This window comes from Alternaria triticimaculans (assembly GCF_023758025.1).
Source record: "Alternaria triticimaculans strain BMP 0046 chromosome Unknown scaffold_1, whole genome shotgun sequence".
Classification (NCBI taxonomy): domain Eukaryota; kingdom Fungi; phylum Ascomycota; class Dothideomycetes; order Pleosporales; family Pleosporaceae; genus Alternaria; species Alternaria triticimaculans.
Window position 1 is genome coordinate 3832563 of NW_026055958.1, and position 12075 is coordinate 3844637.

At 53.7% G+C, this 12075-nt stretch overlaps 5 protein-coding genes across 5 annotated transcripts; 2 read left to right on the top strand and 3 right to left on the bottom strand.

Annotated features, from left to right (window-relative positions):
* Window positions 1-360: 360 nt before the first annotated feature.
* Window positions 361-2361, top strand: J4E78_001286 (uncharacterized protein; the record flags this gene model as incomplete). The annotated part of the gene is made up of 3 exons (XM_049361946.1): window positions 361-372; window positions 511-2076; window positions 2125-2361. The coding sequence occupies 3 exons, from the start codon at window positions 361-363 to the stop codon at window positions 2359-2361; spliced, it is 1815 nt and encodes a 604-aa protein (XP_049227229.1).
* A 1100-nt stretch (window positions 2362-3461) lies between these two features.
* LSM3 (U4/U6-U5 snRNP complex subunit lsm3) lies at window positions 3462-3861 on the bottom strand (the record flags this gene model as incomplete). The annotated part of the gene is made up of 3 exons (XM_049361947.1): window positions 3462-3508; window positions 3560-3692; window positions 3751-3861. 3 exons carry the CDS (start codon window positions 3859-3861, stop codon window positions 3462-3464), a joined length of 291 nt encoding a protein of 96 aa, XP_049227230.1.
* Window positions 3862-4160: 299 nt separating this feature from the next.
* J4E78_001288 (uncharacterized protein) lies at window positions 4161-6170 on the top strand (the record flags this gene model as incomplete). The annotated part of the gene is made up of 1 exon (XM_049361948.1): window positions 4161-6170. The coding sequence occupies one exon, from the start codon at window positions 4161-4163 to the stop codon at window positions 6168-6170; it is 2010 nt and encodes a 669-aa protein (XP_049227231.1).
* Window positions 6171-6279: 109 nt separating this feature from the next.
* On the bottom strand, window positions 6280-8622 carry J4E78_001289 (uncharacterized protein; the record flags this gene model as incomplete). The annotated part of the gene is made up of 2 exons (XM_049361949.1): window positions 6280-7169; window positions 7218-8622. The coding sequence occupies 2 exons, from the start codon at window positions 8620-8622 to the stop codon at window positions 6280-6282; spliced, it is 2295 nt and encodes a 764-aa protein (XP_049227232.1).
* A 1068-nt stretch (window positions 8623-9690) lies between these two features.
* Window positions 9691-11487, bottom strand: J4E78_001290 (uncharacterized protein; the record flags this gene model as incomplete). The annotated part of the gene is made up of 3 exons (XM_049361950.1): window positions 9691-10526; window positions 10586-10935; window positions 10985-11487. The coding sequence occupies 3 exons, from the start codon at window positions 11485-11487 to the stop codon at window positions 9691-9693; spliced, it is 1689 nt and encodes a 562-aa protein (XP_049227233.1).
* Window positions 11488-12075: the final 588 nt, after the last annotated feature.

A 12075-nucleotide genomic window follows, 5' to 3' on the forward strand; every position in this document is an offset into this window, starting at 1 on the left:
GAGATGACGTGCCTGTCAGCTCCGGAAGCATATCGGGAAGGTGCGGCCCGTGCATCATCACTAGGGCCGCTCGGGGATAGTGTCCAGTAAATAAACAACATTGCCCATCCAAACGCGCATAGCTCCAAGCTCCCATATAAGTTTACAAGCTCTTGTTGTCGTCAACACCACTCCTCGTGCCATTCGACAACGTCGACCCGTCTATCTCATCGTCGCCAACTTAGATGGAGAGTTTCTTTATATCGGCCACTGTTTTGTAGCGCTCCACCTCCGCTGCCCCTATCGTCCACTTCGCAACCGTCGCTGTCAACACAACATACATTCCAAGACTATTGTCTTTAATCGACAGACCAGAACATAATGGACGCAAAGGTAAGACTGCTCTCTCTTCGTTTACTCTCACTTTGGCGGCATGGCGGTGCGTGGACGCGTTCCGAGGCTGGCGACTTCATCTTTTCATGGTCACCCAGACCATCTTCCTTTCACACCAGCTGACAGACTTTTCCACAGCCTCAACGTCCTGCGCGGGCTCTCCGAGTACGCGACGAGAACGCGCCGCCCCAATTACCTGCCGGCAAGACTCTGCATTCGCGCAACAAGTCAACACCAGCGCTGTCCACACTGATGCAGGTCGGCGGCATCAAGGCGGCCGCAGCCAAGCGGACCGTGTTTGGAGACGTCAGCAACACGCGGCAACCCATAACAAAGGACGACATGCAGGTCAATGGGAAGAAGAAGGGTCTTGAGGTGCTCAAGGACAACTCTGCCGTCACGGTCAAGGAGATCACCACAAAGGCTGGCGCGTTAGCACGACCGGCGCAACGCCCTCTGGCAAACGTCACAGCCAAGGCGAACGCGTCAATAGAGGCAAGCGACGTCGCGTCTGCTGTTACCAAATCTACCACCGTCAACGCCAGCCAGCCGGCCGCCGAAGTCCGCAAGGTCATCACCAAGAAGTCCTCCACAGCTGTCTTCAAGGAGCCACAATCAGAACCCCTTAACGACACAACAACTCTCGTAGATGTACCTGCTCGCCAACCTCTCCCTACCCAGCCATCTTCATTTCCCAACGTGGACCGTGCCTCAGCACAGTCCCAGCAACCAACGACCATCCCTGAAGAGGAAGAGAAAGCCGAGTCAAAAAATGGGGCGGACGACAGGTACGAATACCTAGATGCTCTCGAGGAGCAGGCGCGCGTCCTAGAACAGGAGCGCAATGAGGAACTCGCCAAGGTCAACGGCCTGAACGGTCTCGACCAAGAAGAGTACTGGGACGAGGAGGAAGACGAGGAGTACTACGATGCCGACGGCTACACTACTGCCCGGTCTCTGCGATCGCGTGGCGACAACACAACTGGCGGCGTCACCCTTGTCCTTGCGCCTAGGGTCACTGCAAAGACACAACGCGAACTTGAGGCTGCTCGGATCTTCGTCGAAGCGAATCGGAGTGCCGAAGACGTGGAGGATGAGCAGTGGGATACCTCCATGGTCGCTGAATACGGCGACGAGATTTTCGAGTACATGCACGCCCTTGAAGAGCGCATGAAGCCCAACGCTTCTTACATGGACCACCAGGCCGAGATCCAATGGTCGATGCGGTCCGTCTTGATGGACTGGCTCGTTCAGGTCCACAACCGCTTCACCCTTCTGCCCGAGACTCTCTTCCTCGCCGTCAACTACGTCGACCGTTTCCTCTCGTGCAAGGTTGTTTCACTTGGCAAGCTTCAGCTTGTCGGCGCCACCGCGCTCTTCGTCGCTGCCAAGTACGAGGAGATCAACTGCCCGTCAGTGCAAGAGATCGTATACATGGTCGACGGTGCCTACACTGCCGATGAGGTTTTGAAGGCCGAGCGCTTCATGCTCAGCATGCTTCAGTTCGAGCTGGGTTGGCCTGGCCCAATGAGCTTCCTTCGCCGTATCAGCAAAGCAGATGACTACGACCTGGAGACTCGTACCCTATCCAAGTACTTCTTGGAGATCACCGTCATGGATGAGCGCTTCGTGGGTTGCGCTCCTAGCTTCCTGTCGGCCGGTGCTCACTGCCTTGCCCGCTTCATGCTGAAGAAGGGTGACTGGGTAAGCTTATATCCGTGCACTATATCAGACCATGCTAACATCCCCTAGTCGCAAGCACACGTACATTACTCCGGGTACACACTGACTCAACTGCGACACCTCATCTCCGTCATCCTTGAGTGCTGCGACAACCCACAAAAGCATCACGCGGCTGTGTACGAGAAGTACACCGACAAGCGCTATAAGCGTGCTTCCATATTCGTCGAGGCAGAGGTCTCAAAGGGCTTCTCGCTGCCATTTGTGTCTAGGGACAGCCTTGCCAGCCAAACTTGGAGGCGAAAGTGAATACACTTGTCTCCACATGGCTCTGACTTGACTGTGTTCTAACGTGGCTCAGGGCTCGTGTGATCGCGCATCTCTCCGAGGGCATCCACCAGCACCCGCCCGTCAAGAGCCAGGCAGTACAAGTCAACCGGTCTGCTACAACTCAGCATCAGCACCAACATGGTCACCATCGAAATCTTCTCCATTCTTGCTTATTGTTCACGGATACCCGGCGCTTTGGCGGCTTCTTGGAACAGGGTCAACACCAGCAATCTTCCCAGTCTACATTAGTCCAACCTTCGTTCGGACACCCGGTGCATGGAGTTTATGGTTATCCGGCCTGAGTCTTTTCGTTCCCTCCGTCACTGGTTCTTACTCTCTCGTCGCCGTCACCCATACCCTGGCAGCTGGCAAACTTCCCTTCGACTGTATCTACTTGCTTTGGAAAGCGCTTCCGGCCGTATCACGACGAAACGAGGTCATGAACACCCACTCCCATTAGTCTAATTCTCCAACTCACGCGGTATTCTCCTTCTGGTGGCCGTCTTTCTTCCCTTTTCTACTTTTGTCACTCCTCTTGGGTCGGGTTTCAGCGATTGGCGATTCTTCGACGCACAGGAGTTACATGGACACCGCACTATGTGCGTATGGGGTTTCTCTATCTGCATTACGCGCGGCACAATGAAGCTCTTAGTTTGGGCTTTCCAGTAGAGTCAAGAAAAGCGCTTAATACTTGCATCTTCAATAACGTTGACCTTGAGTGATGAGTGCGAACACCTTGCAGTGAGCGAACTCGATTGTGGATGTGCATGTACTTCTGGCCCAGATTTGAGACTTCATATGGGTTTCCATTGAACTTGATGTTTGTCATCTCATGGTCGTTGAGAGAGGTTCAGTTGACACGTCCAAGCCTACGCTGAACGCCCGAAACCTCCATATACACCTTTGCTATCCTCCACCCCAAGTCTGCCCCAGCGAATGCGCCCCACCATCCAAGCATTCGGGTATCTCAATCGTGACTGCTTCCGTTTCGTGCCGTCGTTGCTTTGTCAGCCCCAGCAAGCCAATTGCGCCCTTGCTATGTCGAAATTCGATTCGTGCGAGTAACCACGGAATGCGGATCATTGCGATGCTTCTGCTGCCGGCGCAATCAAGACTACAGAGTCACCTGGCATACCGTCAGCTTCACGTCATTTCTAAAATCCTGTACATCTCTCACCTCTGACGAACAGCATCTCGCTCTGCTTCTTGACTGTCCGCACGCGAGGCTCTTGGTCCTCGTCTTCCTCTTCGGCAATGTATATGGTCTCTTCGACGTCTCCGAGGACGAGGTTGCAATGCGAGTCGTATGCCTAGCTATGCTGTTAGCTATGCATGTACATATATACAAGCTGCTGCATCGCGACTCACGTGTAGTCTGCCCTTGAGTTCGCGGTCGCCGCGCAATTTGACAATGACGACTTCGTCAATGCAGAGGCGCACAAGGTCGAGGGGCTCGTTGGTCTCTTCTTTCTCGTCCATGGCGGGCAATATGTCTGTCGTGGATGCGATTCGTCGTGTGAGAGCTACAAGGCGCCTCCGCGGTGAACTTTGGCAGGAGCGATCGTCTTGGCGGAAGCGGGGACTAGCGTGCACGCGAATCTAGTGGTGGGCTGGTAGGCATTGCGTCAGGGCCCAGCCCCAATCCAACATTTCTAGGTACATTCACCCTCAACATCCCAGTTCCCATCGCCGTCCTACTCTCGATCACTTTCTGTTCGCTTCGACTTTACTTGCCATCCAGTATACGCAGGCCGGACACACAAGCAAGAGCACGAGTCATGGCCGAGATCCAGGTTCCTGCCCAGAAGGACGAGCATCCGCTTCTAGCCTCACGTCCGCCGGTTACCGATCCCATCACCTATCTTACTATTATTGAATACAACTTGTCTGAGGAGAACTTGCCGATCCTACACGAGGTTCTTCAAGATGCAGAGCTTACTGCGACTATCGGCTGGGATTTGATACATCTGCTTCTTCCGCTGCTCCCGCTATCGGAGGATTGTTTGCAAGACATTGCCGCAAAGGGCAACCCCAGAGAGTGTGTCTTGAAAGTGACAGAGGCGCTGCGGCTACTGGAATTCGAGGAACCACACGATCACACCGACGAAGAAGAAGATGATGCAGACACCAGCGGAAGCAAGAAAGCGGCAGAAGTCGGAATGGGCGAATCGAGCACAAGTCCTGCGTTCCAACCAGCCGTAGTCCCGCCACTTCCGGTACTAAAGTTCGAGGTCCTCTTGACTATACTTGCAACGCTACATCGACGGGTCAAGACGAAATATCCAAGCCGGTTCCTCTCTACCAGTCTGCAGGCTGCACTGCTCGCATATAACAGGGCCAACACGCACATTGAAGACCTCACCCTATCCGCTGTCAAGTTCGTCAAGACGCTTTCCGGCACTAAGAGGCCGCATTTGCCATCAAGACGAAGCAGCGGAAATCTGCTACGTGTAAACACCAACCAATCGGAGCCAGATCCGGAGGCACAGAGCGATGCACCGAGCAGTGAAGAGAATGATCTTGTCAATCGCCTACTCCAGTCATTCCTCACGCATATCCTCGAGGATTACGTCTTGTCGCTGACATCAGACGACGACGTTCCAGGCCTCGCGTGGGCAAGCAGACTGATGGAGCGGTACGAGCCCCAGCGGATACCGAACAAGCCCAACTACAAGAAATATGCGGATAGGTTCGCAGAAGAAGAGGATCTGACCTCTAGGGTTGCGATTCTTGGACAGATTGTAGCCTTGACTCAGGATCTTGGGTTGAAGTACAAGGAGCTGCTGCGGACTGTGATGGATACGGAGGATGAGAAGCGAGGTATCCCAGGAACAGAAGATGAACCCCCAGCCACGGCTGCCGATATACCGCTCTCACGAACAGGCGCTCTTTTACTTATCGCTGCGCAAAATGTCAAACAGGAACTGTATGCTTCAGCCAAGCAAGACGAGTCATCGTCAATTGCCATTTTCCCAGGACACGCCACGATACTCAGCAATTTCATCGGAACCCTCGGGCAACAGACCGTCGGCATGGAGCCCGAAGCATTGCTCGATACAGTCCTCACATTTGGTCTCATCGCACTCGAAAAGAACAACATCGGTGAGCCCAAAGACGACGAGTCGTTCGCCCAATACCTGCAAACAATCTCGCTCATCTCTGCAAACTCGCCGTCCCCGAGCTTACGTGGGCATGCGCATTACCTCACCACAACGGTTCTGCGCTCACATCCCCACGATCTCGTCCGCCTAACCTTCATCCGCGACACGCTAGAACACTGCCCATACGAGAACCTCAAAGCAAGCGCGGTATCGTGGCTCAAAGGCGAGACCCTCGAAGCCAACGCCCCGCGTCCCCAATCCGCAGATGACGAACACGAAGAAACGAACATTTTCGCTACCCCAGTAGCGCTATCTACCGTCGCTCCTTTCCTATGGCCTGATCTCACCAAGCAATATGCCACCGATGCCGTCCTAGAAGAGTCATGGATGCAATTTCGCCAAGAACTTGGTTTCTACGTTGCAGCACTCAATTTCTACTATCTGCTACTCCAGGCGAAGCATCTACATGAGACGCTTGGTATCAAGGAGTTGAACAGTAATCACAACATTCAGTCGCAGTATCTAGACGTGCTCAAACAGACAGCGGCGCAGTTCCAGAAGGAGCTGTCATCGGGTGGTGGCGCACTTGTTGTCGAGGGTGAAGAGGCGCTGGAGCAGGCCAAGGCTGATGTTGGGTTATTGGAGAAAGTCATTGAGTGGGTTGAGGGCGGGTTGAAGAAATTGTAGATAGGGTGACTATATGTGTCATGAATGATGTGCTTCAGACGGTATTTACATGGAATACAATCACATTTGCAGTAAGACCCTCACTATATCCACAATGAACTTGAATTGCTCAGAACATGCCCCCATTCATCCCCCCAAATCCTGCACCACCACCATACGATCCCCCCTGTGGAACCCATCCCCCGAAATTATCCGCCGTCATGTCATTCCACAGATACAAATCGCCGTTTTGAAACGCCGCGGAGAAGTCGCCCATATCCGTGGTAAACGCCGTTTGATCACTGATCGGCTGCGGGTCAATGGCCATGTCGTTCGCGTTCCACGGTGAGGGTGTGGGATACGCGTTACCCAGTGCGAATGACGACGTGGGGAGAGAAGGAGGAGCGGGCTGATGTTGTTGCTGCTGCTGTGCTGCAACCTGACTTGGATCAATAGCAGCTGTAGAAGTAGCCGCGACCTGCACATTCTGCTCCGCGAACGCAGGTGTCTGATTCCCGCTTGCGGTCTTCATCTCATCTCCACCCCCCATCTTCTTCCTCCTCTTAAGATGCCTCCCCTCCTTCCTCCAAATCTGATATTCATCCCACCAACTCTTCAACTTCTCATGCAGCAAGAAATTCCAATGGCTCGGCACCCGGACTCTACACTCCTGCGGCCCACCCGCTTCATTCGTCTTATCCAGCACAGTGTCAAGATAATAACTCACTTTGAGGCTCTGGCTTTCGAGCAGCTCGCCCATTTCCGCGTCGGTGCCAACGGCGTATTCTGCTTTCATGAGGGTAACGAGGGAGTAGACGGCGCGGACGTAGAGGGCGTTTGGAGATTTGCGCAGTTTGTCGACGGGAACGGCGATGAAGAAGTCGAGGATGGTGTGGGCGGCCGAGATGCATTTTGTGGTTGCGTTGATTTGGAGGGCGGAGCGCGAGAGGAGGGATTCGGGTTGCACGCAGTCGTCGTCTAGGGCGGGGAGAGTGATGTGGCGGTTGCGGAATTCGATGACTGGGTTGCGTTAGATGGGTTAGGTGTGATATGTATGCTTTGACTTACCGTCGTAGCGACCTCCGTCCATACCAAACTCCCACATCGATAACATGTCGGAGTAGTACTCTACCTGTAGGTTCAGCGTCATAACGTCGTCTGGAATCCCTTTCCTCCAGTCTTGCATCCGCCGATCGAAGATTCGCAGTATGATCTGCATACGGAGCTCTGAAAGACTAAAGCTCGTGCTTGCGTCGTCGAAGCCAAAGGCCGTATTTGCCTCGTCGGCTATCCTCTGAAGCTTCAACCACGCCACTATCCTCTTGTCGTCCAACAGTTTCGACTTTTCCAGTATGTTGAAGCACTCTTCCATCCAACTGTTGAACAGCAGTATGTTGGGGCGTTTCAGTCTCATCGAGAAGCCTGCGCTGATGATGTAGAGTAGTAGGATAGTGCGGCAGTGCTCGAGCAACTCCTCGGGCGAAGAAATCTTCTGGAGCGATCGAATCGCACGTTTGGGGAGTTGCTCGTGCGTTCTGGGTTTGGATGTCAAGCCCAACTCCAGAGCCATCGACGCGGCCATGTTGACCCACTGATAGATTTGCAGCTGGCCTGGTGTCTTCGATGGTGAGTAGTACGTGACTGTGACGATGAGCGCCTGAATAGCTTGAACCGACTTCTCGCCTTTGATGAAGGCGGAACGTGCGTAGAGAAGGACGGTTTCTTCATGTAGTCTGTCAGACAGGGCAGAACCTTTCGAGTGCGCAGCCGCGGCCATAATCGCGTGGAAGAGCGCAGGCTTGTTTGCTCGGAGATCGAACACGTCCCATTGTTTGGGAATCGTGATGCCTGGACATGCAGCGACGAGCTCGGTGCGCCATATGTTCAAGAGCTCGACTGCTAGATCTTCCGAGATGACACCACGGTCTATAATGTCGTTTTCAGAAGATCCCAGGAAGTCTGTCGGCGCGACAGTAGGCGTAGAATCGACAGTAGAAGCTTTGATGGTTGATGCTGTGGCCATTGACGCTGCTGTTGTGACACTCGGGCGACTTGATACGCTAGGAGGCGTCTCCTTCTTTCTCACATGGCCTTGATCGTCCGAGTCCTCATCGCCGGATTCCTGTTCGCTAACATCATTCGATGATCTGGCGTTGGTCTTCAGAAGACTTCGCATCTGCTGTATCTCTTTCTCCAATTCCGTGACCCGCACGTCTGTTCTCTTTCTCTGTCTTCTCTTGGCTGGTGGCGCGAAAACACATGTTCGGTTCGCCTTGGCGCATCGCTGGCACTGCGTCGAGCTTGTGTCCGGGTTCATAAGACATCGGACTTTGGAAATGCGGCATGCTTCACAAGCGCGGTTTAATGGCTGGTCTTGAGACTTCCGGGGCTGTTCCGCGTCTGGGCTATTGACAAGTTGGTTGTTCATGGTCCAGAGCGTCTGCGACTTGGTGTCATCTCCAAGGCCCGACATTCTGGTTGACGTCGGCAAAGTTGCCGCTTGTAGTAGGATGGTATATTCGAATGACTGTCGTCTTGAGATGCGCACGCATAACGTCTTTGATCCAGATTCGACGTTGCTAACTGCGCAATTCCATGTTTGTAATCAATGGAAGATCGACTAGCGCATGCAATGGCCGGTAGATCTTGTGAGGGTCTGTCGGAGACACGCGCTGGAGTGGAGAATGACGGTCGCTGATTATGTGCGACACCTTTGAATACTGGATGTGCCGGAGTTGGTAAGGTGTTTGATGTATGACGAACGTGGATGCCTGGGAAGCCGTTGATCGAAGGTCGCGCGACAGGGTCTGACACGCGAAGCACCAATTAGGCAAACCTGTGGGTCTAGTGGATGACTTGTGGCTAAATATTGAGCCCGCAATGCGCGACACACGATCTCCGCTCTACAGTAGCGTCTCGGAGCAATTCCAGGAAACTTGCTGTCCGTACCTTTGGATTGTTGAAAGACTACACTCTGTGTACGGCTGTCGCACGGGAGTCTGCAAGCACCCAAGGCATCTACGACACTGCGACATGAGCTGGAAGTACCTATGAATACACTGCATACGCGTTCAGGCACCCCAATACTTGTCGCATGGATCGGAATATTGATAAATTAAACGGTGCCTCGTGACCACATTGCATGCGATTGGCAGCAAAGCAATACGACGGAGATATGCCGGGCGACCATCAAATTCGTCAACACAGCACCAGAGTATTATCTCGAAGAAGCAGTTCATAGCAGCCGGGGTTGAGAGTCCTGAGCTGTGGAGAGAATCGCGCCCCGCGTATTTGGCTAAGGCGCCCCATGCCTTCCAAGGTTACCCGACGGCAAACCTTCGTCAGCGTAGGGCGCGACTAGCGCCTTGGGTGTATAGTAATTCAGATCACAAAAACTACTGTTGAGCTCTCCTCACTTCTCAAAACGATATAGTTGTTCATACGATTCATTCAACATAATAGTCGCTACAAACATGTCCTTTCTATACACCGACTTCGACAAGGCAAAGACACCACCCAAGCGAATACCACCGCCACCCATCTAGCAAAGCCAGAACCAGAACTTCTCAAGAGCATTGCGCGGGATCTGCTCAGGCCAAACCTCCGCATCAAGCGCCGCCTTGCCACTCCAGATATCTGCCTCGGCCGGGTTGACCATCTTGGTCCGCTTAAAGATCTTCCAGAAAGCATAGAGGAGACCGAAGATGGCAACGCCGATGTAGGCGGTGAAGAAGCTGGTCAGCTCATCGGGTCCCCAAGGGGTGGTGGTGAAGACCTTGAAGCCGTTGAAGAGAATGATGAGGGCGAAGTAAGCGAACACGGTCCAGGCAACATATGGCTGCCACTTGCTAGCGAAGACCATGGTGCTGCGGTCGACGTTCTGGGCAATGCATGCCTTACGGAACCGGGTGTACGTGTAGGTAATGGTGCACCAAGTAAAGAGCGACGCGATGGTGGTCAGGTTCTGGAACCATCCGAATACCTTGTTGGCACCAGCGCTGACACTCATGTATGTGAGTAGCGAGATCGAGGCTGTGACTGCAACAGCGTAGACAGGGACACCCTTCTTGTTGCACCTGAGGAGGAACTGTGGGGCTTGGCCGTTCTGTGCGATACTGAAGAGATAACGCGATCCGGTGTACAGGAAAGCGTTGCCAGATGAGGTTGCGGATGTCAAGATGACAGCGTTGACGATGTGGGGGAGGACGGGAATGCCTGCGTTCTTCATGGCAATGACCCAGGGGGATGACTGAGCACCCTTGGCGTTCTCATCGGTGAGCTGAGGGTCGTTTGAGCTGATACAGGTACCGATGATGAACGATCCCAGGACGTAGAAGAACAGGATACGCCAGAATACACGGCGAACGGCTTTGGGAACTAGAGAGGTACAAGGTCAGTGATCGTTATACGAAGAGTCGAGACAAGACGTTGCTTACTGTTCCTGCGGGGGTCGGCGGCTTCACCGGCAGCGACTGCAACCATCTCAACACCACCGTACGAGAACGCTGCGTTGACAAGTGTAGACCAGAGACCCGTGAAGCGACCCGTATTCCCAGTGCCCACGTACTCCTTCATCGCACCCTCCTTCCAATAGCGGAATCCTCGCCTGTCATGGTCAGGACCTCCACCGAGCATAATGACTAGACCGGCAAGAAGCAGTCCAATGATTGTTATGATCTTGATGGATGCGAAGATGAACTCGGCTTCTCCGTAAATCGAGACAGCGAAGATGTTCAGAAAGACGATGATGACGATGATGATGGAGATCCATATCGCAGGATTGTACCTAACTGGAGTCAGAAAGTGTTGGGACTCGATTGGACCGTTATACTTACTTCTCTTCTTGGTCCCAGAAGTTGATCAAGAGAGCGGCAGCAGATATCTCGGCGCAGAGTGTAATGGAGCTGTTGTACCAGTTGTTCCAACCGACGGCAAAACCAAGAGCGGGGTCCGCATAGCGAGCAGCGTACTGCGGGATAGCACCGGGAAGCGGGAGCCATGTGGCCATCTCTCCAAGGCACTGCATCATGCCGAAGACGGCGACACCCGTGATGGTATAACCAAGAAGGACAGAGACGGGACCGGCATTGGCGAAAGCACTGGCAATACCGAGGAACAGACCAGTACCGATGGTACCTCCGAGCGCGATGAACTGGATGTGGCGCGACTTGAGACCTCTCTGGACGTAGCCGTAGTCCTCGGCTTTCTGAGCGGAACCGTAGACACCAGCAGCCTCGTTGAGGGCGTGGTCCTTGATGTCGTGGACATCGCCCACAGCATGGTCAGAGGGACTCTCGCCCGCAACATACTGCTGCTTTTCGTAGTCGTTGACCGACATATCGGGCGACAGGGAGATAAGAACACCAAGAGGTATACTCAGCGAAGTGGAAGACTGAGCCTGAGTCTACCAGGGATAAAGAACCCAGGAGAGCACAAGAAGGGTAGAGGCGCGAGAGAAGATAGCCTTGCAAGCCGGGTGAATGGGGGTACGAAACGGCCTTTATACCCACGCGCCTACGAGGGTTCCCTTCTCAACTTCGCAGCACCCTCGTCCCAGCACCCGGGAACCGCTCGCAAAAGCAGAGCATGGGCTGGACCCCAGCGGCGACTGACATTCTGCAGACTAGTCGCGGCGCAGCTCCGGTGTGGTCTGGAAAGCCTACTGGTCAATGGTGTGATTGGGAGCGAATGATACGATTAAGATGCAGACGGTGTCGCCGTTCGGTATGGGCTATGCCGCCTTGAATTGCCTTAACCTCGCCCGGGGCTGATAAGGATGGGATCGCTGTACTGGGGTAGACGTTGGAGTGACAAGCTTCGATACAAGCCTTGTCTACTGAAAGAGGGGTACAGCTTATGCACGGCATGCATGCCTACCTGCTTGCGAATTATCGTACAACAACCGGCCTTTTCTCGTTGCTGTTCA